General features: G+C 47.8%; 1 protein-coding gene across 1 annotated transcript in view; it reads right to left on the bottom strand.

Moving 5' to 3' along the window:
- The window catches only part of RPE65 (retinoid isomerohydrolase RPE65), a 64657-nt gene extending 47696 nt beyond the window's left edge, over window positions 1-16961 (bottom strand). The window contains 2 exon segments of the mRNA XM_063939114.1: window positions 7538-7620; window positions 16846-16961. Of these exon segments, the coding sequence (XP_063795184.1) occupies window positions 7538-7620; window positions 16846-16856 (94 nt within the window). The 5' untranslated portion in view covers window positions 16857-16961.
- Window positions 16962-21833: the final 4872 nt, after the last annotated feature.

Genomic DNA, 21833 nt, shown 5'->3' with positions numbered 1-21833 from the left:
GGGACAGTTACAGGATTTATAGAATTGCTGTTATGTGTTGCTTAAACAAAAGCATTATTTTTTGTTGTTAATATTTATTTGGTGAATTTTATGTCATTTGTTTTGTGCCAGATAAATCTACGTCGTGGTTGTTTCTATAACAGCCGTTTGTTGTGACTGCAGCAGATGAAACTAATAGAAATACACTATCCGGAATCTCAGCCCTCAGGGATTGGTTTTTTTTTTTTTTTTAAATATTGTTTTATTGTGTGGCCAGTCGGGCGTGATAGACTCGGAGTCATTAGAAATATAAAGACATCTTTTATACCAGCTGTTTGCTATAAGGAAGAGAGATCTGAGAGCTTGGATCTAGTATTCATCATTCCTATGGGAGGAAGTCCTAGGTGTGGTGTTACAGCCTTCTGCATACACTGCACAGATGTGATTATGGGGCAGATGTATTAACCTGGAGAAGGGAAAATAGGATTTTAATTACCTACCGGTAAATCCTTTTCTCGTAGTCCGTAGAGGATGCTAGGGTCCACATTAGTACCATGGGGTATAGACGGGTCCACCAGGAGCCATTGGCACTTTAAGAGTTTGAGAGTGTGGGCTTCTCCCTTTATGCCCCTCCTACCAGACTCAGTCTAGAAACTGTGCCCGACGATATGGACATCTTTGAGAGAAGGATTATACACAGATAGTGGCGAGATTCATACCAGCTCACACATACAAGGCAAACCAAGCTAACACGCTTGAAACTCAGCAAAAGCTGAAACATTACTTACCAAGTAACAATGCAGTACTCAACCAAGAACAAAGTTGAAGTGAACCAAATAACCACTGCAGGATAACGAAGCGCTGGGTGGGCGCCCAGCATCCTCTACGGACTACGAGAAAAGGATTTACCAGTAGGTAATTAAAATCCTATTTTCTCTTACGTCCTAGAGAATGCTGGGGTCCACATTAGTACCATGGGGATGTACCAAAGCTCCCAGAACGGGAGGGAGAGCGCGGAGGCTCCTGCAGAACTGATTGACCAAACCTTAGGTCCTCAGAGGCCAAAGCATCGAACTGGTAGAACTTAGCAAACGTGTTTGACCGAGACCAAGTAGCCGCTCGGCAAAGTTGTAAATCCGAGACACCCCGGGCAGCCGCCCAGGAAGACCCCACCTTTACGAGTAGAGTGGGCCTTAACAGATTTTGAACACGGCAATCCTGCCGTAGAATAAGCGTGCTGGATAGTGAACCTAATCCAGCGAGAAATCGTCTGCTTAGAAGCAGGACACCCAATTTCCTTGGGATCATACAGGACAAACAAAGAGTCCGATTTTCTGTGACGAGCCGTCCTCTTCACATAGATCTTCAAAGCCCTCACCATATCCAAGGACTTTGATGGAATTGAGGAGTCAGTAGCCACTGGCACCACAATAGGTTGGTTGATATGAAAAGCCGACACAACCTTTGGAAGGAACTGCTGATGCGTACTGAGCTCAGCTCTATCTTCATGGAAGATTAAATAGGGGCTTTTACAGGATAAAGTCCCCAACTCCGACACACGTCGAGCAGAAGCAAGGCCAACAAAGTGACAGACTTCCACGTGAGAAACTTGACCTCAACCTCCTGTAGAGGCTCAAACCAATCCGATTACAGGAATGCAACACCACGTTAAGATCCCAGGGTGCCGTCGGTGCCACAAAGAGAGGCTGGATGTGCAGAACCTCTTTCAAAAAGGTCTGAACCTTAGGGAAGGCAGCCAATTGTTTCTGGGAAAAAATAGATAAGGCCGAAATCTGGACCTTTATGGATCCCAAACGCAGACCCATATCCACACCTGCTTGCAGGAAGAGGAGAAACCGTCCAAGTTGAAACTCCACCAAAGGAAATTTCTTGGATTCACACCAATACACACATTTTTTTCAAATGCGATGGTAATGTTTAGACGTTACCCCTTTCCGAGCCTGTATCAGGGCAGGAATAACCTTGCTCAGAATACCTTTACGAGCTAATATCTGGCGTTCAACCGCCATGCCGTCAAACGTAGCCACGGTAAGTCCTGATAAGCGAACGGCCCCTGTTGCAGAAGATCCTCACGAAGAGGAAGAGGCCCCACGGTTCTTCCAGCAGTAGATAGAAACATAGAATTTGACGGCAGATAAGAACCACTTGGCCCATCTAGTCTGCCCCTTTTTTTTATCCTTTAGGCAATCTCAACCCTTATTGAACCTTAATTCTTTGTAAGGATATTCATATGCCTATCCCAAGCATGTTTAAATTGCTCTACAGTCTTAGCCTCTACCACCTCTGATGGGAGGCTATTCCACTTATCCACTACCCTTTCTGTGAAGTAATTTTTCCTTAAATTTCCCCTGAACCTCCTCCCCTCCAGTCTCAGTGTATGTCCTTGAGTTCTAATACTTCTCTTCCTTTGAAGAATGTTTCCCTCCTGAACTTTGTTAAGACCCTTGATATATTTGAAAGTTTCTATCATGTCCCCCCTTTCCCTTCTCTCCTCCAAACTATACATATTTTAGCCTTTCCGGGTAAGTTTTGTGATGTAGGCCATGCACCATTTTAGTTGCCCTTCTTTGTACACTCTCTAATGTATTTATATCCTTCTGGAGATATGGTCTCCAGAACTGGACACAGTATTCCAGATAGGGCTGCACCAATGACCTATACAGTGGCATTATCACTTCTTTTTTCCTCTCCCTATGCAGAAGATCCGCGTACCAAGCTCGCCTTGGCCAGTCCAGAGCAATGAGAATTGCCTGAACCCTTGTTCTGTTTATGAGCTTTAGAATTCCTGGAATGAGTAGAAGTGGAGGGAACACATACACTGACTTGAACACCCACGGAGTTACCAGGGCATCCGCCGCCACTTCTTGTGGGTCTCTTGACCTGGAACAGTACCTCCGGAGTTTCCTGTTGAGACGCGAGGCCATCATGTCTATTTGAGGCACGCCCCAACGACTGGTCACGTCTGTGAACACCTCTGGATGAAGGCCCCATTCTCCTGGATGGAGATTGTGTCTTCTGAGGATGTCCGCTTCCCATTTGTCCACTCCTGGAAGGAAGATTGCTGACAACGCCAAAGCGTGCCTTTCTGCCCAGAGGAGGATTCTTGTCATCTGACATTGCAGCCCTGCTCTTTGTTCCTCCCTGTCGGTTTATGTAGGCCACCACCGTCACATTGTCCGACTGTACTTGAATGGCCCGATCTTGTAGAAGATGAGACGCTTGGAGAAAACCGTTGTACACGGCTCTTAGTTCCAGAATGTTTTATTGGAAGAATGGCTTCCTGATTTGACCATCTTCCTTGGAAGGTTTCCCCTTGGGTGACCGCTCCCCAACCTCTGAGACTTGCATCCGTGGTCAGAAAGATCCAGTTCTGGATTCCGAACCTGCAGCCCTCCAGAAGGTGAGGCATTTGCAACCACCAGAGGAGCGAAATCTTTGCCGTTGGTGAGAGACGTATCCTCTGGTGCATGTGCAGATGAGATCCCGACCACTTGTCTAGGAGATCCAGTTGGAAAGGTCGAGCATGGAATCTCCCGTACTGTAGGAGGCAACCATCTACCCCAGAAGGCGAATGCACTGATGAACCGATACTCGGGCAGATTTCAAGACATCCCGGACCATGGATTGTATCATCAACGCTTTCTCTCTTGGAATAAACACCCTCTGCACTTCCATGTCGAGGATCATTCCTAGATAAGACAAGCTCCTTGTCGGCTCCAGATGTGATTTCGGAAGGTTCAGGATCCAACTGTGACTCCTGAGTAGTTGAGTCGTAAGAGTGATAGACTGCAATAAACTCTCCCTGGCATTGCCTTTATCAGTAGATCGTCCAGGTATGGAATTATGTTCACTCCCTGCTTGCGGAGGAGAACCATCATCTCTGCCATCACCTTGGTGAACACCCTCGGTGCCGTGGAGAGACCGAACGGCAGTGCCTGGAACAGTGCGACTCGGAGATAAGCCTGATGCGGCTGCCAAATTGGAATGTGGAGGTACGCATCATTGATATCCAGGTATACCAGAAACTCCCCCTCCCCCAGACCTGAGATCACCGCTCTCAGAGATTCCATTTTGAATTTGAACTCCCTCAGATAGGGGTTTAACGATTTCAAATTCAAAATTGGCCCGACCAAACCATCCGGTTTCGGTACCACGAAAAGGTTTGAATAGTAACCCTTGTTGTGCATATGAGGTGGAACTGGAACAATGACCTGTGACCCTTCCAATTTTTGGATGGCTTCCTGTAGGATAGCCCTCTCTGCCAGCAAAGCTGGCAAGCCTGATTTGAAGAATTGGTGAGGCAGGAGGTATTGGAACTCCAGCCTGTACCCCTCGGACACTGTACCCAGTAGTCCAGGCCGGACGACACCCACGCATGGCTGAATCGTGTGAGCCTCGCCCCCACCAGCCCCTCCTCCAGGCCATGCGGTCCACCGTCATGCTGAGGATTTTAACGTACCAGAAGCGGGCTTCTGGTCTTGGGAGCCTGCACTAGCAGGTTTTTTTTAATTTTGCCTGACCTCCTCTAAAGAAGGTGTTATGGGGCTTGTTCTTCCTTGTTTTAGGAGTCCGAAAGGACTGTGACGTAGCTGAAGAAAAGGGTTTCTTCGTAGCAGGCGCAGCTGAAGAAAGAAAAGGTGACTTACCCGCAGTTGCCGTGGAAATCCACGCATCTAGCGCCTCCCCAAATAGAGCCTGACCTGTGTAGGGTATGTTCTCCACGCCTCTCCTGGATTCCGTGTCAGCAGACTATTGGCGCAGCCAGAGTCCTCTACGAGCCGAGACCGACATGGAAGATATTCCTGCAGCCATCGAAACCAGGCCTTTCATGGATTCCTCCGTAAATCCCGCAGAATCCTGTATGTTACGTAAGAACAATTCAACGTCACTTATCCATTGTATCCAATTCCTCAAGTAACGTGCCCGACCACTTTACTATAGCCTTAGAAATCCATGCACAGGCAATAGTAGGGCGTAATATCGCCCCCGAAGCTGTGTATATTTGATGGATTTCAGCGTAGTATCAATTTTTCGATCAGCCGGTTCTTTTAACGTGGTAGATCCCGGGACAGGTAAAACCACCTTCTTTGACAGTCTGGACACAGATGCGTCAACTATGGGTGGGTTTTCACATTTCTTTCTATCCTTCTTCGGGAAGGGGAATGCCACCAGAACCTTTCTTGGAATCTGGAATTTTTTCTCTGGGTTTTCCCAGGATTTTTCAAATATAGCATTTAACTCTTTATGCAGGAAAGGTTAGCAAGGCTTTCTTATTATCCGTGAAGTAAGCCTCCTCAACCTGTTCAGGTATTGCGTCAGCAACATTTTATACATCTCTAATGGCTTCACTCATCAACTGCACCCCTTTTGCAAAAGATGCCGCCCCCCCGCAGCACGTCCCCATCACCGTCTACCGTGTCAGAGTCGGTATCCGTGTCGTCTTGCATAATCTGGGCAAGAGCACGTTTTTGAGAGTGAGTGCCAGGGGGCCCTGAAGGTGCCGACCCGGACCAAACAGCCATAGTTTTGTAAAACCTGAGTTGCAGTTTCATTCTGTGCAACCCTAGTAGTAATTTGAGAAATCATACTCTTAATAGAGGTTAACCATTCAGGTTCTCTTATTGGAATCTGTGCTAAACCAGAGCAATCCTGATTACATGGCATGAGATCATCTTGAGAGGACATATCCTCTGCAGCATATGACACAGAATCCCTAGACATTGCTTATGTAAGACAGCAAGCACCCCACACACACAAACACAGGGAAATGGCAGACAGAGTTTCCCCTAAGAATGCCAAGAGAGACACAGAGTTTGGAGCCAACCCACACACATCGCTTTAGGTGATAAAGGACACCCCTTACCAGCGCTAACTGTGTACCTTAATAGGTTACACAGTCTATTGCACAGCCTCCCCCCCTTCTACAAACCCCTGGTACCGTATAGCTGGAGTTGATGTGGAGGGACAGCTCTCTCCTGTCAGCGTCTCTGCATGCAGGAAAGATGGCGCTGAACGCTGCTGGGTCCGCTCTGAGGAGAAGCTCCGCCCCCTTTTCTGGCACTGCTTCCTGCTCTGTTTGAATTTTATACTGGCCTGAGGAATTGTGCTGGCGGTGATCTGGGGTCCCCGACAGGCTTGCCGACCAGTGTAGGGTGTAGGCGCTGGCTCAGGGCGCCCCTCACAGCGCCGCACCAAGTACCGATGAGCCCTGGAGCGCAGTTAGTACTGCGCTCCTTACCCTGTTGCCGTCATCTTCACACCGGCTCCCCGCTTGTCAGGGGGGCCGGTGACTAACTCACCACCGACGTCTTCTGGCTCTGTAAGGGGGTTGGCGGCATGCTGATGGGATGAGCGATCCCCTGTGGCGGGGAATGATCAATCCCCTCAGGAGCTCAGTGTCCTGTCAGTGGAGATAGTGGCTCAGACCCTGCAGGGCGGATACTACTCCCCCCCTTAGTCCCACAAAGCAGGGAGGCTGTTGCCAGCAGCCTCCCTGTGCCCAAACTCTATTAAAAAAAAATACAACTAAAGAAACTCCTAGGAGCTCCCCTAGCTGTGACCGGCTCCTCGGGCACATTTTCTAAACTGAGTCTGGTAGGAGGGGCATAGAGGGAGGAGCCAGCCCACACTCTCAAACTCTTAAAGTGCCAATGGCTCCTGGTGGACCCGTCTATACCCCATGGTACTAATGTGGACCCCAGCATCCTCTAGTCTAGGACATAAGAGAAAAAGAAGTGATAAGTGGAAGGTGATAACGCACCAGCCAATCAGCTCCTAACTGTCATTTTTCAAACCCCTAATGATTGGCTGGTGCGTTATCACCTTCCACTTATCCCTGCCCTATCACTGCTTTTTCATATAAAGCTGAAGTCACTATAGATGTTCCACTCTCCCCAGACTTTCAGTTGTGCACACACGAACAGAGCAACACTTCAATTGCTCCATCTGGCGCCATCTAGTGGCCACAAGTGTGCATAACATGTGAATTTCTCCCAGAGGTGAGGAGGAGCTTTGTCCTTTTATTATATAGGAGAGAGTGAGAGACTAAACCTAACCCCCTTTCCCCCCTGCAGCCTACCTGTAACCCCCCCGCCCCAGATGGTGCCTGAAAAACGAACCCCCCCCCCCCCCCCCCCCTGCTAAACTTATGGTCGGCATACATTATGACGGCTGTCGTGACTCCGACTGCCAGGATCATACCAGGTGGCATCTTACCTGCATCCCGCTTAAAGCATAGCCAGTGGTATCGGCAATATTTCGGGCATAGCTTTATCCTTCATCAAGCTTTATACCATATTTTTTTCTCTTTTCCATAATTATCAGAAATAAATTAGAACAAGAAAGTAACTTATTGTTATGACTGAGTGTAATATAAATGCTCTCTTCTTCCATCGCTGTCATTTATAAAGGAAACAGAATAGGATGCAATAATCCCAGAGTGAGGGGCTCCTGGCGGCCCTGTAACAAGGCCATGGAAGGTAACATTCCCGTATCCCCCTCCTATGGAGCTGCCGGCAGCAGCAGTAAATAGCCTAACCTGTGACGTGGACGCTCATTGGGGTCGCCAGCTCCTCCACCGTCTCAAACAACTTCTTGTAGCCGCCAGCCGGATGCTCCACGCTGCAAAATAATCAGGTCAAAGAGTCACAGTCTGGTCTGAAGGGGGGGAGGCAGGTTACACACAGGAGGTCTACAGTGCATGGGTGAGGGGGGGTACGGGGGGATTTAGGCTGGGATACTCCCCATTGACCAAACAAATATCTGAAAGCAACTCCAGTCCCAAATTACTAAACAGCTTTTCCAACCAATCTCATGGTTACAAACAGGAACTGCCCCAGAGTTAAAGATTTGTCCTTGGAAATGTTCCCATGTCTCCATAATGACTTACTGTTTCCTTTTCTCTCCATTATAGCGAGGCGTACCGTACTTACCCTCTAATCCGGGACACTTATGATTTACACGTGTTCTGTGGCTGCTGACTGCATTTCATCTGGTTTCAATCAGCCACAGAACCTGTGTAATCCTTGAGTGTCCCGACATTAAAGGGACAGTATGGTAAGCATAATTATAATAATATAATATTACAACATAATTAAATAACAAACATGTTAATGCCCAGTGTAATCTGGGGTCAGTAATCAGGGGGCCCTGTAGAACTGGTTATCTAACTCAATACTTCGGGCTCCATGTAGACAGGATGTAGTCAAAATGTCGACAAAAAAAAAAAAGTGAAATTCTGATATTCTCTGAATGTCGACAATAAGGTTAGGCTGCAGGAAGAGGGGGGTTAGTCACCAAAAATCAGGATTGTTAGAAGACAGGGGTGCAGATACAACATGGAATAGAATAATGTAGTTGTACATTTTCTAAGTTATCTGTATAAAGTTTCATTATAAACAGCAATAGGGGTAATTCTGAGTTGATGGCAGCAGCAAGTTTGTTAGCAAATGGGCAAAACCATGTGCACTGCAGGTGGGGCAGAAGTAACATGTGCAGAGAGAGTTAGATTTGGGTGGGTTATTTTGTTTCTGTGCAGGGTAAATACTGGCTGCTTTATTTTGACACTGCAAATTAGATTTCAGTTTGAATACACCCCACCCAAATTTAACTCTCTCTGCACATAGTATATCTGCCCCCCCCCCCCCCCCCCCTGCAGTGCAAATGGTTTTGCCCAATTGCTAACAAAATTGCTGCTGCGATCAACTCAGAATTAGGCCCAATATGTGTAAAATCCGATCTGACAAGAGGAAATCTGATATAATCCACGGCTTTGTGGTCACATCCTGATTCTGTGTCCAGAGGCAACAGCCACTAAACGTGGCATCCAAATAACTTACTTGTTTTAATTTATAACTAAACTTTAAGCAGTATACAGTGTTCTCGTATGTAGGGTGCAATATTTAGGGATACCAGACTCTCCACACACCAACAAATCCTCTCCCCAGAGATGTATCAAGCCTTGCAGAGAGAGAATGTGGAGACCTTACTCAAAGCAACTGATTCTCCACTGTGTCTGGCTCCGAGGCTTGATACATCTCCCCCAGTGACCGATCATTAGATAACAAGCGTACAATGTCACAACACTGTAAAAGACGACAGCTTGTATGAGAGCTACTACCACAATAGCTCAATCACATTTTTACGTTCAGCCATTCTCTCAATAGAGGTCTCACAGTAAGAAACCTTATAGAATGAATAAGCTGTGATTACTACGTAAGCCATAGACAACAGTTATGTCACTTTCTGTGGCTGTATAATAAGCTGTCCTGCGCTGAAACACATGAGTAAGACCCGGGGAGATAGCTGCGGCCTTTTGGAATAAAGGACAATGGCCCAAATGTATTAAACCTTAAAAAGTAATAAAGTGGAGACGCATAAAGAGAGATAAAGTAACAGCCAATCAGCTCCTAACTGTCACTTTTCAATCAAAGCCTGTTACATGACAGGAAGATGATTAGCTGGTACTTTATCACAATTTATCTGTCTACTTTATCATTTCTTAAGTCTTAATACTTTTGGGCCAATATTACATAATATCCATATATGTATATAGCAGGAGAGCACATACAATAGGGACACAGACAGCAGAATCCAGGCATAATATGGCACAGAAAATAAGAATTTACTTACCGGTAATTCTGTTTCTCGTAGTCCGTAGTGGATGCTGGGAACTCCGTAAGGACCATGGGGAATAGCGGGCTCCGAAGGAGGCTGGGCACTCTAGAAAGATCTTAGACTACCTGGTGTGCACTGGCTCCTCCCACTATGACCCTCCTCCAAGCCTCAGTTAGGTACTGTGCCCGGACGAGCGTACACAATAAGGAAGGATTTTGAATCCCGGGTAAGACTCATACCAGCCACACCAATCACACCGTACAACTCGTGATATGAAACACAGTTAACAGTATGAAACAATAGAGCCTCTCAACAGATGGCTCAACAATAACCCGATTTAGTTAACAATAACTATGTACAAGTATTGCAGATAGACCGCACTTGGGATGGGCGCCCAGCATCCACTACGGACTACGAGAAACAGAATTACCGGTAAGTAAATTCTTATTTTCTCTAACGTCCTAGTGGATGCTGGGAACTCCGTAAGGACCATGGGGATTATACCAAAGCTCCCAAACGGGCGGGAGAGTGCGGATGACTCTGCAGCACCGAATGAGAGAACTCCAGGTCCTCCTCAGCCAGGGTATCAAATTTATAGAATTTTGCAAACGTGTTTGCCCCTGACCAAGTAGCTGCTCGGCAAAGTTGTAAAGCCGAGACCCCTCGGGCAGCCGCCCAAGATGAGCCCACCTTCCTTGTGGAATGAGCATTGACAGATTTAGGCTGTGGCAGGCCTGCCACAGTATGTGCAAGCTGAATTGTACTACAAATCCAACGAGCAATAGTCTGCTTAGAAGCAGGAGCACCCAGCTTGTTGGGTGCATATAGGATAAACAGCGAGTCAGATTTTCTGACTCCAGCCATCCTGGAAACATATATTTTCAGGGCCCTGACAACGTCTAGCAACTTGGAGTCCTCCAAATCCTTAGTAGCCGCATCACCACAATAGGCTGGTTCAGGTGAAACGCTGACACCACCTTAGGGAGAAACTGGGGACGAGTCCTCAATTCTGCCCTATCCATATGAAAAATCAGATAAGGGCTTTTACATGATAAAGCCGCCAATTCTGACACTCGCCTGGCTGATGCCAGGGCCAATAACATGACCACTTTCCACGTGAGATATTTCAGATCCACGGTTTTTAGTGGCTCAAACCAATGTGATTTCAAGAAATTCAACATCACGTTGAGATCCCACGGTGCCACAGGAGGCACAAATGGGGGCTGAATATGCAGCACTCCTTTCACAAATGTCTGAACTTCAGGTACTGAAGCTAGTTCCTTTTGAAAGAAAATCGACAGAGCCGAGATCTGTACTTTAATGGAGCCTAGTTTTAGGCCCATATTCACTCCTGCTTGCAGGAAATGCAGAAATCGACCCAGTTGAAATTCCTCTGTTGGGGCCTTTTTGGCCTCGCACCATGCAACATATTTCCGCCATATGCGGTGATAATGTTTTGCCGTAACATCTTTCCTGGCTTTAATAAGCGTAGGAATGACTTCCTCCGGAATGCCCTTTTCCTTCAGGATCCGGCGTTCAACCGCCATGCCGTCAAACGCAGCCGCGGTAAGTCTTGGAACAGACAGGGGCCCTGCTGTAGCAGGTCCTGTCTGAGCGGCAGGGACCAAGGGTCCTCTGAGATCATCTCTTGAAGTTCCGGGTACCACGCTCTTCTTGGCCAATCCGGAACCACGAGAATTGTGTTTACTCCTCGCTTTCTTATTATTCTCAGTACCTTTGGTATGAGAGGTAGAGGAGGGAACACATACACTGACCGGTACACCCACGGTGTCACTAGGGCGTCCACCGCTATCGCCTGAGGGTCTCTTGACCTGGCGCAATACTTCTCTAGTTTTTTGTTTATGCGGGACGCCATCATGTCCACCTGTGGACGACCCCATTGATTTACAATCATTTGGAAGACTTCTGGATGAAGTCCCCACTCTCCCGGGTGGAGGTCGTGCCTGCTGAGAAAGTCTGCTTCCCAGTTGTCCACTCCCGGGATGAACACTGCTGACAGTGCTAGTACATGATTCTCCGCCCATCGGAGAATTTTTGTGGCTTCTGCCATCGCCGTCCTGCTTCTTGTGCCGCCCTGTCGATTCACATGGGCGACTGCCGTGATGTTGTCTGACTGGATCAGCACCGGCTGGTGTAGGAGCAGGGATTTTGCTTGACTTAGGGCATTGTAAATGGCCCTTAGTTCCAGAATATTTATGTGAAGGGCAGTCTCCTGACTTGACCATAGTCCCTGGAAATTTCTTCCCTTTGTGACTGCCCCCCAGCCTCGTAGGCTGGCATCCGTGGTCACCAGGACCCAGTCCTGTATGCCGAATCTGCGGCCCTCCAGAAGATGAGCACTGTTCAGCCACCACAGAAGAGACACCCTGGTTCGTGGAGACAGGGTTATTAAACGATGCATCTGAAGATGCGATCCGGACCACTTGTCCAACAGGTTCCACTGAAAGATTCTGGCATGGAACCTGCCGAATGGAATTGCTTTGTAAGAAGCTACCATCTTTCCCAGGACCCGCGTGCAGTGATGCACCGATACCTGTTTTGGTTTTAGGAGGTCTCTGACTAGAGAAGACAACTCCCTGGCTTTCTCCTCCGGGAGAAACACTTTTTTCTGGGCTGTGTCCAGAATCATTCCCAGGAACATTAGACGTGTCGTGGGGACCAGCTGTGACTTTGGGATATTCAGAATCCAACCGTGCTGGCTCAGCACTTCCTGAGATAGTGCTACTCCCACTAACAACTGTTCCTTGGATCGTGCCTTTATTAGGAGATCGTCCAAGTATGGGATAATTAAAACTCCCTTTTTTCGAAGGAGTATCATCATTTCCGCCATAACCTTGGTAAATACCCTCGGTGCCGTGGAGAGTCCAAACGGCAGCGTCTGGAATTGGTAATGGCAATCCTGTACCACAAATCTGAGGTACTCCTGGTGAGAATTGTAAATGGGGACATGCAGGTAAGCATCCTTGATGTCCAGGGATACCATGTAATCCCCCTCGTCCAGGCTTGCAATAACCGCCCTGAGCGATTCCATCTTGAACTTGAATTTTTTTATGTATGTGTTCAAGGACTTCAAATTTAGAATGGGTCTCACCGAACCGTCCGGTTTCGGTACCACAAATAGTGTGGAATAGTAACCCCGGCCTTGTTGAAGTAGGGGTACCTTGATTATCACCTGCTGGGAATACAGCTTGTGAATTGCCGCTAGCACTGCCTCCCTGTCTGAGGGAGCAATCGGCAAGGCGGATTTTAGGAAACGGCGGGGTGGAATCGCCTCGAATTCCAGCCTGTATCCCTGAGATACTATTTGAAGGATCCAGGGATCCACCTGTGAGCGAACCCACTGATCGCTGAAATTCCTGAGGCGGGCCCCCACCGTACCTGGCTCCGCTTGGGAAGCCCCACCGTCATGCGGCGGACTTGGAAGAGGAAGCGGGGGAGGACTTTTGTTCCTGGGAACCTGCTGTTTGCTGCAGCCTTTTTCCCCTGCCTCTGCCTCTTGACAGAAAAGACCCTCCTTTTCACCGCTTATTTTTCTGGGATCGAAAGGACTGAACCTGATAAAATGGCGCCTTCTTAGGCTGCGAGGGGACATGGGGTAAAAATGCTGACTTCCCAGACGTTGCTGTGGAAACTAGGTCGGAGAGACCATCCCCAAATAATTCCTCCCCTTTATAAGGCAAAACTTCCATGTGCCTTTTGGAATCTGCATCTCCAGTCCACTGGCGAGTCCATAAGCATCTCCTAGCAGAGATAGATAGTGCACTTACTTTAGATGCCAGCCGGCAGATTTCCCTCTGTGCATCTCTCATGTATAAGACTGAGTCTTTTATATGGTCAATTGTTAACAGGATCGTGTCTCTATCTAGTGTGTCAATATTTTCTGACAGGTTATCTGACCACGCAGCAGCAGCACTGCACATCCAAGCTGACGCAATTGCTGGTCTGAGTATAATGCCTGAGTGTGTATATACAGACTTCAGGATCGCCTCCTGCCTTCTATCAGCAGGTTCCTTAAGGGGGCGGCCGTATCCTGGGACGGTAGTGCCACCTTTTTTGACGAACGTGTGAGCGCTTTATCCACCCTCGGGGGTGTTTCCCAACGTAACCTATCCTCTGGCGGGAAAGGGAACGCCATTAGTAATTTCTTAGGAATCACCAATTTCTTATCAGGGGAAGCCCACGCTTCTTCACATACTTCATTTAATTCATCTGACGGGGGAAAAACTACAGGTAGTTTTTTCTCCCCAAACATAATACCCTTTTTTGTGGTACCTGGATGTAAATCAGAAATATTTAACACCTCTTTCATTGCCTCAATCATGCAGCGAATGGCCTTAACGGGCATTAAATTTGACTCATCGTCGTCGACACTGGCGTCAGTATCCGTGTCGACATCTACTTGTGCCACCTGAGATAATGGGCGTTTTAGAGCCCCTGATGACTTTTGAGACCCTTGGACAGGCACGAGCTGAAGACTCGGCTGTCCCACAGTCGGCATGTCGTCAAATTTTTTATGTAAGAAGTCTATACGTGCACTCATTTCTTGCCATAATACCATCCACTCAGGTGTCTGCCCCGCAGGGGGTGACATCTCTGCTAAAGGCATCTGCTCCCCCTCCACATCATTATCCTCCTCAAACATGTCGACACAGCCATACCGACACACTCCACACACACAGGGAATGCTCAAATAGAGGACAGGACCCACAAAAGCCCTTTGGGGGGACAGAGTAAGAGTATGCCAGCACACACCAGAGCGCTATATATATACAGGGACTAACTGAGTTATGTCCCTAATAGCTGCTTATACTGTATACAGTGCCAATTTAGTGCCCCCCCTCTCTTTTCCCTCTTACTGTACTGTAGAAATGCAGGGAAGAGCCAGGGAGCTTCCTTCCAGCCGAGCTGTGAGGGAAAAATGGCGCCAGTGTGCTGAGGAGATAGGCTCCGCCCCTTTTCGCGGCCTATTCTCCCGCTTTTTTGGGGATTCTGGCAGGGGTATTTACCTCATATATAGCCCCAGGGGCTATATATTGAGGTATTTTAGCCAGCCAAGGTGTTTTTATTGCTGCCTCAGGGCGCCCCCCCCCAGCGCCCTGCACCCTCAGTGACCGGAGTGTGAAGTGTGTATGAGGAGCAATGGCGCACAGCTGCAGTGCTGTGCGCTACCTTGGTGAAGACAGGATGTCTTCATGCCTCCGATTTTCCGGACCATCTTCCTGCTTCTGGCTCTGTAAGGGGGACGGCGGCGCGGCTCCGGGACCGAACATCAAGGCTGGGCCTGCGGTCGATCCCTCTGGAGCTAATGGTGTCCAGTAGCCTAAGAAGCCCAATCCGGCTGCAAGCAGGCGAGTTCGCTTCTTCTCCCCTTAGTCCCTCGCTGCAGTGAGCCTGTTGCCAGCAGGTCTCACTGAAAAAAAACAAATTCTAAGACTATAACTTTCTAAGAGCTCAGGAGAGCCCCTAGTGTGCATCCAACCTCGGCCGGGCACGAAATCTAACTGAGGCTTGGAGGAGGGTCATAGTGGGAGGAGCCAGTGCACACCAGGTAGTCTAAGATCTTTCTAGAGTGCCCAGCCTCCTTCGGAGCCCGCTATTCCCCATGGTCCTTACGGAGTTCCCAGCATCCACTAGGACGTTAGAGAAAAGGGAAATAAGCAGCGCGTTCAGTGCATAGAGAATAACATATTGCTGATAACAGTACATATTCCACATAAAGAGACAACTGAAGGATCCATCTATCTAATGTCTATATATCTCCTATCTGTACCTAATATATCGACAGTATTTATCTAACATCAATCTATTGCATATCTCCTATCTGTATCTACAGTATCTATCTATCTATCTATCTAATCTATCTACCTATCTACAGTATTTATCTAACATCAATCTATTGCATATCTCCTATCTGTATCTACAGTATCTATCTATATCTCATATCTAAATCTATCTACAGTATTTATCTAACATCAATCTATTGTATATCTCCTATCTGTATCTACAGTATCTATCTATCGCTAATCTATCTATCTACAGTATTTATCTGACATCAATCTATTGCATATCTATCTCCTATCTGTATCTACAGTATCTATCTCTGTATGTAATCTATCTCTCTCTAATCTATCTATCTACAGTATTTATCTAACATCAATCTATTGCATATCTCCTATCTGTATCTACAGTATCTATCTATCTATCTCTAATCTATCTCTAATCTATCTATCTACAGTATTTATCTAACGTCAATCTATTGCATATCTCCTATCTGTATCTACAGTATCTATCTATCTATCTATCTATCTATCTATCTATCTATCTCCAATCTATCTATCTACCTACAGTATTTATCTAACATCAATCTATTGCATATCTATCTCCTATCTGAATCTAATCTATCTATCTGCATCTAATCTATTTATCTATCTTCAGTATTTATCTAACATGAATCTATTGCATATCTCCTAACTGTATCTTATCTATCTATCTATCTTCAGTATTTATCTAACATCAATCTATATATCGCCAATCTATATCTAGTTGATCAAATCTATTGTCTATTTATATCTATCTATTGTCTATCTAATCAATCTCCTATCTATAGCTAATCAGTCTATTGTCTATCTATATTCTCTCTCATATCATCTATCTTTCCCACGTCTATCTATGGGGTCTATTCATGAAGCAGTGAAAAGAGTGGAGAAGTGAGCTAGTGGAGAAGTTGCCCATGGCAACCAATCAGAGGCTATGTATAATTTTATAGAATGAGCTTGCTAAATGTTATTTTAATGCTGATTGGTTGCCATGGGCAACTTCTCCACTGGCTCACTTCTCCACTCTTTTCACTGCTTCATGAATAGACCCCTATAATCATCGGTGTTTCCCATATCTATCTATATATTATCTAATACAGAGCAATAAAAAACAATTTATGTAAACACAATGTAGACATCGTTACTAAATTGGTATATTTGTTATTTTATCTTTAATCTCCTTATTTCTTACAATTAATATCCCCAGAAGCGACTTCCCCCAGTACTGGGAGCTGCGCATACAGACGCTTTGGGGGAGAGAATGAGACGTTCCGCTTATCGCTCAGTGTTAGCAGATGCGCGGCGGCTGTGTGATACATCCATTGCATCGCATGGCTCTGCATGCGACATTACCCCCCCCCCCCCCCCCCCCATCACCAAGCCCTATACTCACTGACTAGCCATGCTGCGTCCTGTACACAACCAGAAGCTCCCAGGGTGAGATCGCCGGGCCGGAACCTCCTGTTATTTATAGAGACTTTAATTTGTTACATGGAAATAATCGTCTTAGGAAGACACCGCGTCCAATCAGAGGGGAGACGGGGAACAGAACGCTCTTTCAGGACTGGAATTCTCTGAAGCACTTTCCTCCATTCAGTCTGCAGGGACTTTGCTCTCCGCACAAGGAGTCTCTTTGAAAAATGTTTAGTTCTAAATCCTTTCAGAGGAACAGTGGGATTAGCAGAAAGAATCGCAGGGACAGAACTCAGTCACGCAGCCAGAAAAAGGGTTTTCACATTCTAATTGCTGACTGTGTGATGTCTTCATCAATGGCCCATCCACTGGGTTCCATTGTAAGATGGGAAACAAAGAGAATGTCTTCTTCCCTGTCTTATGCATGGAAAGTAGATGCCTGCATTCTAATATAGACCAAGGGGTAATATTGTGCAACACAAATCTCCACATTCAATGTCGGAATAAGCGCACACGCCGGATTAGTATGAAAACCAGAAACACAATGATATGATTAAATGTTCTCAACGCGCCGTTCAGTTATACTTGTTGCCTACAGTATGTCAATCATTTTCTGGTCTGAAATACCTGGGCTGGTTCACAGTTAGGCACAAATCCAGACACTGAGCGGCTGATGAAGAATTGGACGCATTTTACACAAGTGTAAAACGCGCCCCAAAATATGCATTGTGGGCCCGATTCAGATTTAGGTGCAAATCCAAAAAACAGCAAATCCATACTGCATTGCGGCACAGTACAGGGGGGCGTGGCTACAATGACCATAGTAGTGTTATCAGCCGTGGGACCGCCCACTTGACTCAATAAGTGAGTGGCGGGTAACGGCCAGCTCCAGGAGACTCGCCCAGTCTTCTGGGCTGATAGGAGCACCACACGACTTTCGGGAGCCTCCCAGCCATTCCAGGAGAGTAGGGAAGTATGAGTGTAGTATGTAGTATACACAATGTCTGGACAGTGTTATTAGTAAATACTAAAGGACTGATTCTGATTTTGGTATTAAGCGAAAAAGCGACTTTGCACCTGAAACAAACAATGCGGCAATGCAAGGGGGTGCAGATGCACTTATTATTTTTGCATGCAGGGTAAATAGGGCTGCTTTTGCATGTAGCCCCCAAATGCTCGGCAGCTTAATTTTACACTGCAATTAACTGTAGATCTGAGTTTGGACACGCCCCTCCCACATCTAACTCTCTCTGCATACATTAAATCTGCCCCGGCCCCCGCCTGCAGCGCATCATGGTGTTACCCAGGTGCACAGTTACTGGCTCTGAGCTAGGACACGCCCATCCCACATCTAACTCTCTCTGCATACATTACATCTGCCCCGCCTGCAGCGCAGCATGGTGTTACCCAGGTGCACAGTTACTGGCTCTGAGCTAGGACACGCCCATCCCACATCTAACTCTCTCTGCATACATTACATCTGCCCCTCCTGCAGCGCAGCATGGTGTTACCCAGGTGCACAGTTACTGGCTCTGAGCTAGGACACGCCCATCCCACATCTAACTCTCTCTGCATACATTACATCTGCCCCGCCTGCAGCGCAGCATGGTGTTACCCAGGTGCACAGTTACTGGCTCTGAGCTAGGACACGCCCATCCCACATCTAACTCTCTCTGCATACATTACATCTGCCCCTCCTGCAGCGCAGCATGGTGTTACCCAGGTGCACAGTTACTGGCTCTGAGCTAGGACACGCCCATCCCACATCTAACTCTCTCTGCATACATTACATCTGCCCCTCCTGCAGCGCAGCATGGTGTTACCCAGGTGCACAGTTACTGGCTCTGAGCTAGGACACGCCCCTCTCACATCTATCTATGCATACATCTGCCCCGCCTGCAGCGCAGTATGGTGTTACCCAGGTGCAGAGTTACTGGCTGAGCTAGGACACGCCCCTCTCACATCTATCTATGCATACATCTGCCCCGCCTGCAGCGCAGTATGGTGTTATTCAGGTGCAGAGTTACTGGCTCTGAGCCAGGACACGACCCTCTCACATCTAACTCTCTCTGCATACATTACATCTGCCCCGCCTGCAGCACAGCATGGTGTTACCCAGGTGCACAGTTACTGGCTCTGAGCTAGGACACGCCCATCCCACATCTAACTCTCTCTGCATACATTACATCTGCCCCTCCTGCAGCGCAGCATGGTGTTACCCAGGTGCACAGTTACTGGCTCTGAGCTAGGACACGCCCATCCCACATCTAACTCTCTCTGCATACATTACATCTGCCCCGCCTGCAGCGCAGCATGGTGTTACCCAGGTGCACAGTTACTGGCTCTGAGCTAGGACACGCCCCTCTCACATCTATCTATGCATACATCTGCCCCGCCTGCAGCGCAGTATGGTGTTACCCAGGTGCAGAGTTACTGGCTGAGCTAGGACACGCCCCTCTCACATCTATCTATGCATACATCTGCCCCGCCTGCAGCGCAGTATGGTGTTACCCAGGTGCAGAGTTACTGGCTCTGAGCCAGGACACGACCCTCTCACATCTAACTCTCTCTGCATACATTACATCTGCCCCGCCTGCAGCACAGCATGGTGTTACCCAGGTGCACAGTTACTGGCTCTGAGCTAGGACACGCCCATCCCACATCTAACTCTCTCTGCATACATTACATCTGCCCCGCCTGCAGCGCAGCATGGTGTTACCCAGGTGCACAGTTACTCGCACTGAGCTAGGACACGCCCCTCTCACATCTAACTCTCTCTGCATACATTACATCTGCCCCGCCTGCAGCACAGCATGGTGTTACCCAGGTGCACAGTTACTGGCTCTGAGCTAGGACACGCCCCCTCCCACATCTAACTCTCTCTGCATACATTACATCTGCCCCGCCTGCAGCGCAGCATGGTGTTACCCAGGTGCACAGTTACTGGCTCTGAGCTAGGACACGCCCCCTCCCACATCTAACTCTCTCTGCATACATTACATCTGCCCCTCCTGCAGCGCAGCATGGTGTTACCCAGGTGCACAGTTACTGGCTCTGAGCTAGGACACGCCCATCCCACATCTAACTCTCTCTGCATACATTACATCTGCCCCGCCTGCAGCGCAGCATGGTGTTACCCAGGTGCACAGTTACTGGCTCTGAGCTAGGACACGCCCCTCTCACATCTATCTATGCATACATCTGCCCCGCCTGCAGCGCAGTATGGTGTTACCCAGGTGCAGAGTTACTGGCTGAGCTAGGACACGCCCCTCTCACATCTATCTATGCATACATCTGCCCCGCCTGCAGCGCAGTATGGTGTTACCCAGGTGCAGAGTTACTGGCTCTGAGCCAGGACACGACCCTCTCACATCTAACTCTCTCTGCATACATTACATCTGCCCCGCCTGCAGCACAGCATGGTGTTACCCAGGTGCACAGTTACTGGCTCTGAGCTAGGACACGCCCATCCCACATCTAACTCTCTCTGCATACATTACATCTGCCCCGCCTGCAGCGCAGCATGGTGTTACCCAGGTGCACAGTTACTCGCACTGAGCTAGGACACGCCCCTCTCACATCTAACTCTCTCTGCATACATTACATCTGCCCCGCCTGCAGCACAGCATGGTGTTACCCAGGTGCACAGTTACTGGCTCTGAGCTAGGACACGCCCCCTCCCACATCTAACTCTCTCTGCATACATTACATCTGCCCCGCCTGCAGCACAGCATGGTGTTACCCAGGTGCACAGTTACTGGCTCTGAGCTAGGACACGCCCCCTCCCACATCTAACTCTCTCTGCATACATTACATCTGCCCCGCCTGCAGCGCAGCATAGTGTTACCCAGGTGCACAGTTACTCGCACTGAGCTAGGACACGCCCCTCTCACATCTAACGCCTCGGTGACCGCCTAATATTTTCAAACTGCTAAAACGCTGCTGAATCTGTCTCTTACTCATCTCCCAAATATAGCAGACACAGAAGCAGAACGTAGGGGGCAGAAGAGTGTGGTATGCAGTGTGGAATTAGAGATTTGTTCCTGACGACAGTGTAGAACATTCATTGTTAGGGCATTTTATAACGGGATTAATGGGTGTTATTGCTTTGGTTATGTAGTGTGTCGCTGGACGCCAAGGACCTTTGTCCTAGAACACTGGGTAATGAGATTACATCCATCACTGTAGCTGCGTTGTTTCAGGAGATACACAGAACTTCTGAAAAACTAACAAACCAACCTGTATCCGCAATACAATGACACCGACTCTCCTTTACCCGAGAGGGGAAAACAGCCAGGAAGCATCAATATCTCCCCGACATCTCACACATGGTCAGAGGGACGTCCCGCAATCTGCAGAGAGTAACATTTGTAAAGCGCATTCTGTAAAATGAAAGCTTAAGCAAATCTTTTAAGCCAGGTGAGACCGGGTTATGTGTTATACAAAACTGCTCAAACATATTATGCAAACGCCAAAAATCATATAAATACATGGAGTATATGAGCTGTGTGCAGTGATATCCTGCCACCCCTGAATCGTCTCAGCATTTCACAAGACCTCCCTATCGTAGCTTTATCCCTAAAAGAAAGCAACAAAGAAATACTGGGGGCAACTCTAAACCATGAATCTTTAGTCTAGAGAGTTCAGACAGAGGGGTGTTCTAAAGCCTCTCCGTTCACTACATCACTTGCTCTGTGACTGTGGTTGTCATGGTAGTCATGCGATACTGTGGAAACGGGTATGGGTCGTTGGGTCGACACAACTTAGGTCAACAGTCATTAGATCGATCACTATTGGTCGACATGCATTAGGTTGACACGTACTAAGTCGACAGGTCAAAAGGTCGACATGAGGTTGTGTTTTTACTTTTTTTGGTGTCGTTTTCTTCGTAAAGTGACGGGGAACCCCAATTAGTGCACAGTGTCCCCTCGCATGGCTCGCGAGCTTCGGGCAGGTCACTATTCCCAA

The sequence above is a fragment of the Pseudophryne corroboree genome, chromosome 9 (assembly GCF_028390025.1).
Source record: "Pseudophryne corroboree isolate aPseCor3 chromosome 9, aPseCor3.hap2, whole genome shotgun sequence".
NCBI classification, from domain to species: domain Eukaryota; kingdom Metazoa; phylum Chordata; class Amphibia; order Anura; family Myobatrachidae; genus Pseudophryne; species Pseudophryne corroboree.
Note: the sequence above shows the minus strand (reverse complement) of the source record. Positions and strands in the feature narration are given on the sequence as shown.